Consider the following 17,185-nt stretch of genomic DNA (forward strand, 5'->3'; position numbering starts at 1 on the left):
ACTTATAGGAGTGCATCTCTACGTCTGATATTATATATATAGGTTTTGGACACTGTTACATTAGTTTACCTCAATAAGTTTATATTTTAAATCATTTTAGTTTTTAATTTCTTTTTAAAGACATGTTTTTGGCAGATACTATACTCAGTGCTTTAAATTACTCATTTTGATAAGTAACAATAATGAATATACAGTATAATGTTTACATTTAAATTGTTTTTGTAACTTCAATGGAAATTACAGACTTAACAAGGACACTGAGATTAAAATATTGTCAATGCAATAAAAAAAAGTTGGAATTGAAGGCAAGAACACGAGTAAACACATGGTAGTAGTCGTAGTATAGGACACCCAATTAAATTGTGCTTCCCTCTTGAGGATAGCTGTTAACAATTAATATTTTAAATAACTTTAGAAAGTTGCAAATTTGTCCTCATCAGTGGACATTGTGACAAAGACTAGGTTATTAATTAGCCATTTCTTTTAACTTAGAGATAATTTAATTAAAATTATGCATTCCCTGGCTCTGGCAGGAAATCATGTAGGAAATGGGAAAGAGAGGGAGGGGAATGCTTAAATGTGCGGCATAAAAAGACTAAACGACTCTCAGAGCTCCGTTTGCAATTCTTTACAGGCCATGATCTGACACTCTGCAAAATACCTGGCTGATTATTAATGTAGAGTATTTATCTGCTATGATTATCACTGAGCATAATTGAGACCAGGAAGAATATCAATAGAGTTTTAATTTTTTTGGAAGGCAAATCTGCAGCCAGATGGTACTGGAGAGGGTCATTCATGAAAGTCATGCAGATTTAGGATAAACCAAAGACCAACAAACTTTATAAAGAAAAAAAATTAAGGAAGAGAAGCATATATTGTTTTACTATCACAGTACTATACATCTAAAAATAAAATCTACTTTACAGCTGAAATACTGATAATATATACTGGAGTGATACATTTTTTTGCCCTGCAATTTTTGTTACATCAGTAAATGCAGTATATTTTTTTGTGTCTTAGTCCTTATTTATTAGTAATTACAACATTTTTATGCTCTCAGCTATTACTGATGCAGCATGCCAATATTGATAGTCCTATTTTTTTTTAACAAGGAAAAGGTAAGAGAGGTGTTCAATTATAGAAGTTGGCTGAGTGTTTCTAAGTTTTATTTATAGGTATCAGGCCACTAATCTAATGGAATTCTGCACCTCTAAATGAAAAAGGAAAAATGATAAATTTAGCGCCACAATGCCAAACAAATCTGTACAGTATAAATGAGAGAATATAATGAAAAAAATATGTCCAATCACAGACTAATTTATTAATAATGTAATGCATCTATCTCTGTTAATCGTATAAGAAATTCACCAGCAAAATACATGTATAATGGGTATGTCTCTAATATCTGTATAAGTAGAATGGATTGTAAGTTCATATATCCATAAATTCACCTCAGTTGGCATGGTGTCAGGATAATATGTATTGCAAAATTTTGAAGATTTATGGTTTGGAATAGAGTTTTTAGTAATAATGTTATTTTTTTTAAACATATATAATATGATTTGACATTTGTACGTCTCATAATTCTGTTCTAAATTAGTACACAATGATTTTATATATCTAAGCACATATGAAATAAATAAAAATAATAAAAATAATAATAATAATAAAAAAAAGTTAGCACCACAATACCAAACAAATTAATACAATATAAATGAGAGAATATAATTTTAAAAAACGTCCAAACACAAGTAGTCTCAAATTGATTGTGAACTTGAGGTATAAATATCTGCTTACCTGCCTCTCTTATACATATCTCTGATGAATCCATACGGATATGGGGAAGCACGTACAGTGACTTTGGGGCAGCATGGTGGCTTAGTGGTTAGCACTTCTGCCTCACAGCACTAGGGTCATGAGTTCAATTCCCAACCATGGCCTTATCTGTGTGGAGTTTGTATGTTCTCCCCGTGTTTGCATGGGTTTCCTCCAGGTGCTCCGGTTTCTTCCCACACTCCAAAAACATACTGGTAGGTTAATTGGTTACTATTAAAATTGCCTTTAGTCTCTTTTGGTCTCTGTGTGTGTATGTTAGGGGATTTAGATTGTAAGCTCCAGTAGGGCAGGGACTGATGTGAGTGAGTTCTCTGTACAGCGCTATATGCTAAAGAATAATTTTTCATACCAACTTGTTTTAAAATATTGAACAGTCTATCGGAGTTCAGAAATATTTGTGAGCACTTCACCCCGACTGTAGAAAACCTTGGGATTTAACTTGGCTCCTAACACATATATTCTTCAGTGCTCAAGGACCTCTAACATTGAACCAGCAAAATGGATCCTTTTTTCAACAGCCTGTGTTTCTTGGTTTGGACACAGAACTAGGAGAGCGGTGTAAAGAATTCCAGGAACTGGAGGATGCTGAAGTTGGATTATCTTACAATATTATATATTGATTCTAAAGCATAAATCCACAGAGGCATGAAAATTTTGTCTTATACTTACAACGTGCTGACTAATATAAGGTGAATTTATAGATATGTGGACTTGCAATCCTTTCTATTTAAACAAATATCAGAGAGATACTCATTAGACATGTATATTGCTGGTGATGTTCTTGTATGATTAACAGAGATGTGAGTACACTCATATTCATTGATTGTATTTTTAATAAATTATAATTATTCCGTGTTTGGACTTATTGTATTAAATATATTATCTCATTTATATTGTATTAATTTGTTTTGTATTGTGGCACTAACATTATTATTATTATTAAAATTAGTATTATTTTTCACATGTGTTTAGATATATAAAAGCACTGTGTACTAACTTAGGACTTAAAACAGATCAAAATTATGAGAAATACAAATGTCAAATAATGTCATGCATGGTTAAAAAAATAACATTACTACTATTAAACTGACCATAGTACAAAATAAATAAAATGATAAGAATTGTACTTGGGTAAACAGTGTGGCATTCAGCTCATTGCTGTACTTTCCTTTCCAAATAGGTATAGAAACTAAGTTGAAGAATACTGTTAGAATTTTGGTGTTGACTACATATCTGCTGCAGCTGTTTTTCTCAATACCACAAATTTGATTAATTCATCCACAAAAGATGGCAGTACAGATCAGCTGGCCTGTCAGTGCATTGTTATACATATTATTTTTTGGCAAATGTGGTCTGTGGATCAGTCGGTGTGGAACAGGATGCTGAGAATGTTTATTTGAAGAATTGTTTACATAATTAGCTCATCCTTTTGGATGACCTTCCTTTAATTGTCTTCTTGTAACCCAAACATCAATATGCATTTTTAGAGTTATCACCACAGCAACACATTTGTAGATTGTATTTCAATTTCAGTATTGATATTGTTGTATAAAAGTACTTTTTCCACAGAGGAACGTGACCATATATTGCCCAATATTGGGACTGTGTGCCACTGTGTGAGCTGAAGAAACAATCAGAAGTCACAATCAATTCTGATAGGACCTCTTGATGATACCCACCCCCTGCAGCCCTTTTAAAATAATGAACTTTAAATATTTACTGATTCTATATTGCAGAGCCCCTGAAAAAAAGCTACATGGAGCAGCCAATGGGGCTTAGGGGAGGGGAAGGAATAGGCAAGTCAAATGTAGAGATTAGATGGTAATACAGTTTTATAGTATTTATGATTTAGTGCTTTTCTCCATAAACTGTGCTAATATTTCTGTCTGAATGGTCAGTTTTGCATTGTATATTTTATCTGCTAAACTTTACTAGTGTATAGTCCCATCCAATTACAATTAAACATTTTATTGTTAAGGGGCAGTACATTGCTATAAAAGTCCCCATGTCAGAAAGTGTCTTTCTTTTTAAATTGAAAGGAAAATGGCAGAATGAACATGATAAAACTCCCTTATGTTGTTCTCACCTTCTGCAGATGAAAAAGACCCCATTTTTCTGAATATAGAGTGGAACTATCTTAATAGCCATAGTCTGCTTTTAAGAACTGATATGATGCTCAGCATGTGGAGATATATCAAAACTGATATACTTCAGGCAGATTAATTTACTTTAAAAAAAAAAAAATCTACTCGGTTTAGCACTTTTCATTTTGGTATAGCTGATAACAGCACTAGATAACCCTCTTAGTTCCCTGCTCTCTTAACTGAGAATTACACATCCGAGAATTACAGATCGTCTGCCATCTCCTAATAAAAAAAATAAAATTATTTATAACTTGAAAATCATTTGCCCTGAGATACCAAATTCTTTCTAGCCCTTTATAATAGGGATTTGTCTGTCATGGATATGGGGGTTAGCTTGTATTATTGAAGAGAGCTTGTGTTGTGTTTTGTGTATCTAGCTGCAGAAGTACTCACTGACTTGTATTATGCATGAGTGTTTAAAATGCAGCCAGACAGATCAATAAAGATAAAAGCCTACTATCATAGGCAGATTCATACCTTTTTGAGAGGTTTTAATGTTTCATATTATTTCCCATATAGGATCAAAGAGATCAGAGTTACTCCACATTGAAAACACCTTTGACAGCAGTAACTGTTCATAACCTGAAGCCTGGAACAGTCTATGTCTTTCAAATCCGCACATCATCATCACAGGATTATGGAAGTTATAGTCCAAGCATTGAAGTGGAAACACTAGGAGAATGTAAGTTATTTTGTGTAAGGTACTGCTGGATTTCTTTACTATATGCAGATTTGCTGGTACTTTATGTTTGCTCAGTTTTGGTACTTGCATCTACTTACGCTTAGAGAGGCGGGACAGGGGACAAAAGGGCACACAAATGCAGACCGAGTACAATAAGGACTTATTCATGTAATTGACAACTGAGGCAGACACTCATGGAAATGGGCCAGTGGCTGTATCAACTGCTGGTGTCTGAGGGCTGGTGCGAATACACTTTGCAGAAGATGACAGTCACCAGCACTAACGAACCATTTCTGATTGGCTTATTGTGAATTCACCACTAAAGCTGATAGGTGCTTTCTTCATTGTTCGTACTTATGTGATTTAAAAAAAAAAAAAATCTTGCTACTTTAATTCGTACATGAGAAGGATGATATCTGCTGTATTTTAAAGAATTATTTCAATTTTAAATTAAACCGAATAGCGAAGGCATTTTTTGCTGTCAAAACAAATGTTAACAAACTTTTCTTGTGCTTATAACCTGGTTGGGTGTTAGTGTATCTGTTTGTGTAGGTACTCCTAGTATATAGGATACTGAGGCAGAGCTGAATGCATATTAAGATGCCTAAGCCTAAACATATAGGCATAAATACACTATTTTCGTACATTTTTTTAGAGCAAATTTTTTGAATATATATATATGCATCCAACTCAGCATTAGTCTCTCGGTGGCTAACAAAGGCTTATATCCATAAAAATCTAAAAATGTAGCAAAAAGGGGAATAATAGGGTAGAAAGGAAGAATATGTGATTAGAATAAAAAAAGATCATTCCTCCCACAAATAGCCAGGAGCTAGGTCTACTGCAATTGCTGAAGTAATTCATTGTGTTAATGTAGAAAAGGGTGATAAGTTACACATGTTGCATCTCCAATTTGGTTTATTGCGGAGTAAAGCTTACTAACGGAGTGCTATCACTGACGATATCCTTTTACTGTTGTAAAGCAACAGCATCGTGTATGGTGTTACAACCCCCTTAATCCGGCGGTTCCCAAACTGTGCGCCGCGGCTCCCAGGGGTGCCGCGGCGCTGTCACTGGGGTGCCGCGGGCCAGCCATATATAAAAAAAAAACAAAGACACAGTAACTTACCAATCTGCCGGGCGCCGGGACCCAGTAGACTCCTCTCTCCCGCAGCAGCTGTCACTGACGTCGATATTCAGTGACAGCTGCTGCGGAAGAGAGTAGGCTGCTGAGTCCCGGCACCCGGCGGATTGGTAAGTTATTGTGTTCTTTCTTTTTTTTTTATATGGCTGGCCCGCAGCAGAGGAGTTAGAGGGATCGTGACAGCGGGGCAGAGGAGGGTGACAGTGGGGCAGAGGAGAGGCAGAGGAGGGTGACAGCGGGGCAGAGGAGAGGCAGAGGAGGTTGACAGCAGGGCAGAGGAGGATGACAGCGGGGCAGAGGAGAGGCAGAGGAGGGTGACAGCGGGGCAGAGGAGGGTGACAGCGAGGCAGAGGAGAGGCAGAGGAGGGTGACAGCGGGGCAGAGGAGGGTGACAGCAGGAACAGAGGAGAGGTAGAGGAGGGTGACAGTGGGGCAGAGGAGGGTGACAGCAGGGGCAGAGGAGGGGCAGAGGAGGGTGACAGCGGGGCAGAGGAGAGGCAGAGAAGGGAGACTCTAAGGGTGCCGCGAACTGCAAAAGTTTGGGAACCACTGCCTTAATCTAATCCATACCTGAACTACACTTTTTAACAATGTTGTTATCAGGAAGTATAAGTGATGTAATTATAGCATCTCCTTGGAAAAGTACTTCAGGGGTTAAATTCCAGGGAACACTCAGGAGTTAAGTGAATTAAGCTATCATTATTATTTCTGTTTGCTCCCTATTGTCCACTAGTGAGCTCTACAGACAGCCATGAGCCTGACCCAGCAGGGGTCACCTGGGGGAAGACACCTGGGAAGGTAGGGGAGGGGGCTGGATAGTGTAAGCAGCCCACCAATCGAGACCTTTTGAAACTCCCCTGGACAGGCAGATCCCAAGGTGGGATTAGGAGGTGATAAAAGAGGTTACCCTGGGAGCTGGATGTGTGTGACTAACTTTTGGCCAAGAGGTGATGCTCTGCCAGAGATGCGCTGTGGAACATATCTCACTGGATTTATTTGAACTGTTTTCCTCATTTGTTGGACTTGCTATCATTACAGGGCCATGCTGCATTTAATCTTGTTGTGCAGAATAAATCATCCTTCTATTTTTCCCCTAATACCCTGTCCGAGTGATTTGGGAACCACGTATCTTCACAACTGTATAAGACAAACCCCTATCACTAGTGAAAGCACCCATTTTCACCCATTGAAAAATATGCCACTTTGTCCAGGTGCCTTGAAGCTTTGTTTATGGAGCAAGACTTACAAGCTGCTTATTACACAGTATATCAACATAGTCGCCTGTCAACATAGTCACCTGTCACCTGTTGCTTCAAACAACATAGTCAGCTGTCACTTTCTATTTTTCTGTGTTTTCATGTGATTGCTATCTTTGTTCTTCAAGCTTGGGTCATAGTAGTGGCTTTGTCAAACCATCAGATACCAACAGCACCTTAACTTGATTTTGTGAACTTTGCCTTTAAATTTACACTTTGTCTTAAACATTAATTTGCATCAAAATTGCATGCTTGTCTGTCAGGTGGTAACTTGATGAGTTCCCAGTTCTGAGGGTAAATTTAACAAGCTGCAGGTTTGAAAAAGTGGAGGATGCCTATAGCAACCAATCAGATTCTAGCAGTCAGTTTGTAGAATGTACTAAATAAATGATAATAGTTTGTTGTGAGATTTCATTTCTTCATTGGCAGCTTTAACCCAATTTTGCTTCTTGTGGATAGGCAGTCTTTGCATCTGCTTTCTGGCTCTGGTTGAGGTGCTGTTTGAACCATGTAAGACAGACATTTGGCCTGAAATGCTCTTTGTCACAAACAGCACCCAACTGAACCTATGAACCTACATGGTCTGTCAAGCAATGATTACAATTCCTTTTTCATATCATTAACCATACATATTTCAGTTATGTAGCACTATAAATTGCCAAGCTTAGCTAGCACATGAATTTCTTAAAAACACAGAGAAGAACATTAATTGAATTTAACATGACAGAATAAACACAATGCTTAAGGTATATACTGGATCCACATAAATAAGGATCATATCCACAATCATAGTCTCTAGGTAAAATGAATAAAGATGCTTTACCCTCACGTTGATTTTAAAAGTCAGTTTCCCCACTTCAGCCCCCTTCCTATGAGGTCACTCAAAAAGTCAGTGTACAGTATATGCTAATAGATGAAAAAATTTAACACGTTGGTGTCAAGCACAATATATAGCCAGACACTCTTACACAATAGTCTACTCTATTCTCAAAAGTCTAATAGTGAGCATAGAGGCCATAAGTTTCCTCGCAATATCATAATAATACATGCAATCAGAGTATAGTACACATCACCATAAAGTATTGTGCTGCGGACCTCATGTGGCGCCCTATAAATAAAGGTTAATAATAATAATAATAATAATAGTAATAATAATAATAATAATAATAATAACAATAATATAAACAATAAAGTATACATCTATTAGGGATATATTAGGATACTATTTATTCTCTTCAGCCTAGTTTGTGTTTGACATATTAGATGTGACTTGGTGCAGTAATCATACACTTGTATTGCAACTTTTGCAAATATGAAGAATAAAATAAATTGCTTTGATGTATACATTCCCCAACAAAAATACTATAGGACTCTGACCATTTGCTATGAAGACAGAGCAACAAACTCTTATCTGGGATAGCTGATGTGGAGCCTGGAGTCAACAAGTCTCCAGAACACAACATGTCTTGCCAGGAAACAGGATACAGGTAGAGCGGAATACTAGGAGAGAGCAAATGGGCATTGGAGATGTCAATATAGTTAGATTAATTCCTGATGTACCTGCAGCCAGATACTTCACAGGTTCTCCTCTTAGCAAAGAGTGAACATTTATATTTTCATATTTCATTTAATGATTAGAACCTAATCATGTCACTCTTGTTCCAATTATGGATTTTCTAACTAAATTTAGGATCTGCTTTTCCAGTTTTCTAGATTAATCTCGTTGCACAGGCTGAACTAGTTATAGATCTCCCAACATTTGGGTAGATGGCATTGGGACAGGGGGTGTGGTCAGATCTTGATGGGGGCATGACTACAAGCCGGGGGTGGTAAGGTGCCTGTTCTCTCCTCAACTTTCCTCCCCTTCAAACACTTTCATTGCCGTGTGCACCAGTGCCCATTGAACTTGGCACAGCAGTGCCAAAGTGCTTTTTGGATCTCAATTTTGCCTACAAGAATTACTTCATTTACATGAGGTATCCAGTTGGCATGCTTTTATTTTAAATGTTGTATCTAGGCCTTGCTTCCAAATACTCCAAAAATTTGTAGCTCATGCTTAAGTTTGCAGTTCATGCTTAACATTTTTGAAACTAAATGGCATTTACCCTTATTTACATGGCCTTGAACATAATAGGCTGTCATGATTGCTTCATTCCAATATGTTAATGTGATATGTGCAAAGAACATAGTTTACGCACTTTTACAGTTAATATTGGCAGATTCAGGGACATATCGAGTGCGGTGCGATTGCCCAGGGCACAGAACCTGCTCGCTATTTACCCAATTGCAGGGGGGAAGTAGCTGGAGAGAAGAGTGGAATGGAGAAGTGGCTGGAGAGAACAGTGGGGAGGAGGCTGGAGAAAAGAGGAGGAAAAGAGACTGGTGTACATGGGAGGGGTGGTTGGAGAGAACAAGGGGGCGGAAAGATAGATAAAGAGACCAGGAGGATAACTGGAGATAAAAGGGGTGTGTTAGAGAAAACAAGGAGTGGGGATTCAGGGCCCTGCGTGTTGAAAAGAAGGTTTTTCTTTGTGGTACCTAAATACTTTGAAACATAATACGTAATTAAATATCATTATAAAAATATCAATCAGGGGGCTGTATGGGGGAAATAGGCATATATATTAAATGTGAATACTGTTAATTAATTCCTGGGTCTGATTGAGTGGAGTAGACCTGTTTATTAAACGAAAAAGCTACAGCTATTTAATATCTGGCTTTTTTTAGAGGGAGGCCTAGATTGCTCAATTACTGCTCAGCTATCCAGGAGGTGAATAATAACTATCTCTTTTTCAAACAGGACTCCAACATTCCAGGATCCAATAACAAGTGAGCTATAGACACCAGAACCACCAGGTAGTCAAACTGTAAGAACAGGTAGCAGAGCACAGCACAGTGTTGGAGAATGGTCTTGAGCTTGTAGAGGGCAAGGCTACGCTACGGCTGGGAGGGGGTAACCAGTATTTTCTCTTGCCCGGGGTCTAAAATATCTAGTTATTTGTCTGGGTTCATTCTTTCCAATATACCATGCAATGTGGTGATATATGGAATGTAAAACTGGTACACAATTATATATTTTTTTCAAGATGGCTTCTGCCTTACTATGTATTCAATGCCATTATCCACATGTAGTAATTGTGACATCTTACCAATCTTGCTGCAGACTTGAGCAAGACATTCTTTGAGTTTCTATGCTGCTTCATCCTTACTGTGAAGCAGGTAGAATCTTCACAAATTACCAATGAATGGAAGAAAATGCAACTTCCTTTCTGTATTCTCAATGCTAATAGGTCCACACAAATCTGTGTGTATCAAGTTTAGAGGCTGTTCAGCTCTTGCTGCTTTTATGGTAAAGATTTCCTTGTCATTTTCACTTTGAAAGAAGCTAGTGCCTTATATCATCCACATGAAATCTAGTTGTTAAGCTAGTTTCTTTATTGCTTTGGGGTTTTTATGTTCTAGACATCAGTGGATGCACTTCATATGACATGCCTGCTTGGTCGCGTTAATTGTTTATTTGAAAAACAGCCAGTTCAATTTATCGGTGAATATTATTTCTTTAATATTGTGACTATAATTTGTGATGATGATGTGAGTTTTCTTACTTTGAACAGCTTGCATTTAAAATTAGGTTCATAAAGTTCATTATTTAATGGTATCTTTCTGGTGCCTATAGGGTAGACCAGGCAGTGAAGACAACCTTCCCCTATTTCTTTTAAGGTCATAATAATAATCATTTTATTGTTAGTCACAGGCTTGTAGCTTTTTAGTCAATACCATGCATGCTTTGGTGATGCACCTACACAGGTGTTAAAGGCAGCCTCAATACCTCAAGTGTTATCATACTTGTTTCTAGCAGTTTTGCTTCTTCAGCTGATTTGGCAGTTGACCTTTAGGTGACCAGGTCTCTTACATACAAAACATTCATGTGTTTCATGTAGCTGACTATAATTATTTCGCCATTGGTCTTTAATACTACATTGGCACACTAACATACTCCTTATGTAGTCTTTCATATGAAGGCCGTTAATCAGCTTAGTTTGATATATTCTTCTACTTAGAATCAATATATTGCTGAGATTTGCTTTTTCATGCACTTTCTGAAGCTTCTCCCTTTAAATTTTGCATTTTTATATTTGCAATGCTATGTACACAATTGATCATCCATAATGCTGAAGGTGATACTTTGGCCTCTTTGATCTTTTTAAATCCAATCATTTCAATTTGGAATAAGCCTGACCTCTTGTCTATATTCTAGGTATCTTCACTCATTAGCATCACCTTTGCTTTATACTTCCAGGACTGGTAAATCTGGTTCTTCAGACATTTTTCTTAAGCTTCTGACTTTCACTGTTGTCATATGCTCATAACTTTTAGCAGCAGATAATTCAAATAAATATTATTAAAGCACAGACTTTGAACACACAGACATACTTGACAGCAAACAAGAACAAGCGAATAACAATATATCTAAAATTATCAGTCACAATATCTGAGCTATATAATCTACTCATCCAATTCATAGTAGTACAGCAAAAAACTCAATAGGTTCATTATGATTAAATATTTGCTACTTAATGTGCTTAAACTGTCCACATATACTACATTTATTTAATTATGCCTTTATTAACATTTCAGCACACTCTGCAGTGCTTTTCAATTGGAAACAAACACAGTAATAAAACAAAAAAGACAGTTGTCAGCACTTATCCTTTAAACTGCATATCTGTGTGTGTCTAGCAAAATGAAAACATGAGGTATTAGTTCATATTTTGATCAAAAGACTTAAGCCTGCATCCCAACATCAAGGGTACCTCATTATATGCAGGTCCTACACTGACTATATGCTTTAAACACTATTAAAATGCAGTTAAAATCAGATGCACTCACCTCCCAGGTATAGGGGTTTACATCTAGCAAAGGCTGGCTTGTGAGCCACACCCAAATGTGCCTTAAATAGGCTTGATGGACAGCTGCTATGACAAAAAGGCAATATTTTGTAACAAAACCAGAGAAAAATAAGCCTGCGCTCGGTATATCCCACATTATATATGGTACCAGCTGCTTGGCAATAAGCCTGCACTCGGTATATCCCATATTATATGTGGTACCAGCTGCGTGGCAATATAAATGCCCATATATGTATACAAAACAAAAAAGACAGTTGTCAGCGCTTATCCTTTAAACTGCATATCTGTGTGTGTCTAGCAAAATGAAAACATGAGGTATTAGTTCATATTTTGATCAAAAGACTTAAGCCTGCATCCCAACATCAAGGGTACCTCATTATATGCAGGTCCTACACTGACTATATGCTTTAAACACTATTAAAATGCAGTTAAAATCAGATGCACTCACCTCCCAGGTATAGGGGTTTGCATCTAGCAAAGGCTGGCTTGTGAGCCACACCCAAATGTGCCTTAAATAGGCTTGATGGACAGCTGCTATGACAAAAAGGCAATATTTTGTAACAAAACCAGAGAAAAATAAGCCTGCGCTCGGTATATCCCACATTATATATGGTACCAGCTGCTTGGCAATAAGCCTGCACTCGGTATATCCCATATTATATGTGGTACCAGCTGCGTGGCAATATAAATGCCCATATATGTATACAAAACAAAAAAGACAGTTGTCAGCGCTTATCCTTTAAACTGCATATCTGTGTGTGTCTAGCAAAATGAAAACATGAGGTATTAGTTCATATTTTGATCAAAAGACTTAAGCCTGCATCCCAACGTCAAGGCTACCTCATTATATGCAGGTCCTACACTGACTATATGCTTTAAACACTATTAAAATGCAGTTAAAATCAGATGCACTCACCTCCCAGGTATAGGGGTTTACATCTAGCAAAGGCTGGCTTGTGAGCCACACCCAAATGTGCCTTAAGTAGGCTTGATGGACAGCTGCTATGACAAAAAGGCAATATTTTGAAACAAAACCAGAGAAAAATAAGCCTGCGCTAGGTATATCCCATATTATATGTGGTACCAGCTGCGTGGCAATATAAATGCCCATATATGTATACAAAACAAAAAAGACAGTTGTCAGCGCTTATCCTTTAAACTGTAATAAAACAGTAATAAAACAAGACAAGGTAATAAAAAACAAACACATTGGTAAGAGGGTAGGCATAGTTTATCTCTCAGATTTCAAACTGTCCAACAACAGGGATATTTTGGGCCCCAAAATGAAGATAGAAGATCAAAATTTTGCCAGATTACAAATGGTCTACAAGGTAAGAAAGCCTGGCTTTGTGGTTGATAGTCAAAAGGTCACATGAGGTTCCTTGTGACTAACTTTGCAATGGCTACTTCTTGCTGTCGGTAGCATGTAGAGGTGCTATTGTTAACCAACTATGAAAATATTTGTTTTTTTCCTCAGTTGCCAGTGACACTCAACCTGACTGTGCAATAATAATAATATTGCATAATGTGGTAATGAGAACAGGGAGAGCTTGGATTCTTCTGATGGAAGGGATATAACTTTCTCAGTCTTGCTTTCCATACTACCCTTTCATCAACACAGTCATTGTGCCCCTGCTTTCATTGCTTGCTGATAACTATTAAAGCAGCCTCTAGGTTTGCATGTTTATCCTGCACTGGCATATTGTAGTCCATTTACTGGTTGTTTCTTTAGACACCTAGAACAAAATTACATGGTTTACAATTACAGTCAAAAATTATCCATAAAATGTATAATTACAGAGTACTGTATGTCGTTTTATAAATAAATGATAATTCATCGATTCATCTGTTTCTCAAGAAAGCCACTGAAATTGCAATTTACACCCACAGAGACTCATACAGTACAATAGATGGATACAACTCACGATGCATAACCCAATATAAATTTATCACTGGTAGAACAAGACTCACCTTCAAATCAGTAAAGTACACAGTGGAAAGAACATAAATTCTGCAAATGCAAATAATGTGAAAAAAAATATTACTTGAATTGAAGAATATTACTTGCTAAAACCAAGATTGAATGAATCTGGGCATGGACTTTGGTGAATGTGAAGTATACTATTTTGGTAAAAAAAAATTATTGAGAAGGGAAGCTATTTAAAATAGTTGACAGACAGTACATATATTTAGAAGAAGCTAATATCATGATAAATTGTGGTCTGTGTTCACCAGAAGCAGACCAGTAAGTGTTAATAGAGTAAGTATGTGAAAATGCATACACTCAAATTATTAGCCTTTCAATAGTCTTTTATTTTAATTTATATACTTTACAAATGTATCCCAGCATATATAAAGTCGAAGGTGGTAATTCTTTAAAAAGACTTTACATGTGTGGCTGCATGCATTCTCACTCCACTTTATTTCACATCATGTTAACAAGCGCTGTCCTCTATTTCATAGAGTAACCAAACCAAAACCAATAACTAGTAGGTAAAATAGCACATTTTCCTACACAAAGCAATACATGTTTTACGTTTTTTTTATCTGTCACTGGTAAACAAACAAATATCCACCATTGGGCATAGTACAATATATTAAGGCTGTTAGGTTTCCAGCTGTTTCCAACAGTTTAATGCTAACTCAAAATCTGTAAAGGTTCTCTGACCAGGTCTGGATTTACAATCTTTGTCCCCATAGGTCCCTTTCTTGTGTCACTTCTAACCAACAATAAGCCACCAGCAGGAACTCAAGAAAACAGAAATAAAAATGATGGGAATATTACTAGGGACCAGCAGCGTAACTAGAGTCATGGCACGTCATGTGGCTTTTATAGCGCACATTTTGCGATGACCTGACTACTGTTTCTGGGGAAAAGGCAACATTTCTAGAGGGGGGTTCCAAATGCCACGTTTCAGAAAATAGCAGAAAAGTACTTACTGCAATAATAATAGAAAAAAAAAACCACATTATTAATATTTATCTCCTTTTAAGAAGTTATTCTTCACCATCTTACCAAAATAATATTATGTAACATCTTTTAATACAACAAAATGAATATTAATCTCTCATTCACATCCAATTAAATAAATAAAATTTCAATTAATATTACAGTTACTCACCAAGGACCTGATTCATTAAATCATGCAAAACAAAAGTATTGTTTTTTTTTTATATATATAACACATGTAATTCTGACATAGGCATATCCGTATTCAACTACAAGGAGATTTGAAGAAACATCTCTTGTTGAATACAGGTCTAGGCACTGCTCTAACAGACACAATACACTGCAGGATACATCCAACACATATATGGAATATAATATCCCAGCAGAATGCATAGAGAAAAAAAGTATTCAATAATTGTCACCTGTTACTAATATAGTCATTAAAGACAAAACATTTAAAAAACAAAACAGCCAGCTGACCTGCAATTCTGTAATTTTTGGCCTTGGCCAAATGTGAACTGAATGTACCCTTATTTTTTTTTTTATGTTTACAGATGAGCAAAATCTTCAAAACTGTTTTGAGATGTATTTACCAAATTGGCTGAGGAATTTTTTATGTTTCTCTGGTGGAATTTGACCTTGAGGGTTCCACATGGAATTCCCCCAATCATTTCTGTTCCACCTGGATTTCCCAGTCCTACCACAACACACCACAGAGCAGACTTTATTATTTGTCATCCCATCTTTATTTATAGACTATAAAAAAAATGAACACCTTCGCATAATCGAGGTAAAGTCTTGAAATAAATAATGTTGATATTTACTATTAGTTATGACATTTTACATTTCACATTATACTGCAATGAAGTCAGAGTAGCTGAGAGAAATCTTGGACCCGAATTCTGCCACTGCTTGTGCAGCTTAAGAGGTGGGTGGTCTGGGAGTCTGTGAACCAATGTAAGTTGGGTCATGGACATGAGGATGGGGCCCTGCCTATGCTCTCAGCAGCCATGAATAAATTAGTATTATTCATTACTTTTAAAATGACATTAAAAAAATCTTAGTTAATCAAGAAAATCTATCCAGATCTTATACTCACCTATATTTTAGATAGTGCTAGTAAATACATAAAAAAAATCCAAGTGCATTTGATATGAATTGTTAATAGCATTTTAGATATTATTGTAGGTGTCTAATGTGTTTAAATGGGGCAAAAAAACCAAATGGCAAAGCAGTGCTCTGAAAAACACTACTGCTGTGCAATGCAATGCAAATAAAAAAGCCAGTAGGAATTGTAATAGAGAAAAAATAGTAACAGAGAAATAATGGTTTCTGGCGTCAGAAACGTTTAAATGCATTTTACAAATGTTAAAACTTGCCTAAAATGCATTTACAAAAGATACAGTTGGTATCTCTGTGTTTGCATCTCCTAATGATGCAACTAATTAGATATATTGCATAATTAACCATATACTGTAAAATATAAAGATAATAAAATTTAAAGTTCCAAAGGAGTTCTGTATGATCTTGTGCAGGTTACTGAATTCTGAGTCGAAAGATAAAAGAAAGATAATGTATTTGTGATTTGACAATCTAACGTGACAAATGTGCAAAACATAAATGATGATGTCTGAACAACTAACCTGCTGTATTTGACTTTGGAAGCATTTTGTTCTATGAATGTTTTTGGAAACCCTGATGGATTAGCCTTTTTGCAAAATGTAACAGGATTGTCACAGCCAGCCACAGGTAGGGACTAAAATAACTGACTTGGACGTGAAAATTGTGGTCTGTCTGATGATCCACAAAGTACATCCAGACAGAAGAATGGCGAAAGTCATGGACTGGAGAATGTAGTATAATAAAGATCACAAGCTGATGACAAAATTGGAGAGATCAGAATGGTCGAGAACAGTAGCCCAGTTCAAGGGTTGAAGAAAACAGGATGGTCATGAATGCCACAGTTCAGGAACACAGTAACCAGTGGAGTCATCACTTGCTAATACTGTGCTAAGGCTAGGAACAGGTGCCTTAACTAGGATGAATGTGTAGGCACTAATGAGATATAATGTCATAATCCTAGGCCAACTGCAAAACACTCTCAGCACAACAGTTGCTAACACTAACATATGACATCATCTCAAACTGATGTCATGTCACCAGTGCACAAAGTATTACTGGAGATGATCGCACTAATCTTGGTTAAGGCAGTTACCTGTATGCTCATATGATTCTATAAGTGAGGACCAAGCTGCATGTC

The 17,185-nt window shown here is 36.7% G+C and overlaps 1 protein-coding gene across 1 annotated transcript in view; it reads left to right on the forward strand.

Moving 5' to 3' along the window:
- EPHA10 (EPH receptor A10) overlaps positions 1-17,185 on the forward strand; it is a 501,782-nt gene that overhangs the window by 373,521 nt on the left and 111,076 nt on the right. The window contains exon 7 of the mRNA XM_075195414.1: positions 4,503-4,665. Coding sequence (XP_075051515.1) covers positions 4,503-4,665 — 163 coding nt within the window. The remainder of the gene's footprint in view (positions 1-4,502; positions 4,666-17,185) is intronic.

This window comes from Mixophyes fleayi, chromosome 2, assembly GCF_038048845.1.
Source record: "Mixophyes fleayi isolate aMixFle1 chromosome 2, aMixFle1.hap1, whole genome shotgun sequence".
NCBI classification, from domain to species: Eukaryota; Metazoa; Chordata; class Amphibia; order Anura; family Limnodynastidae; genus Mixophyes; species Mixophyes fleayi.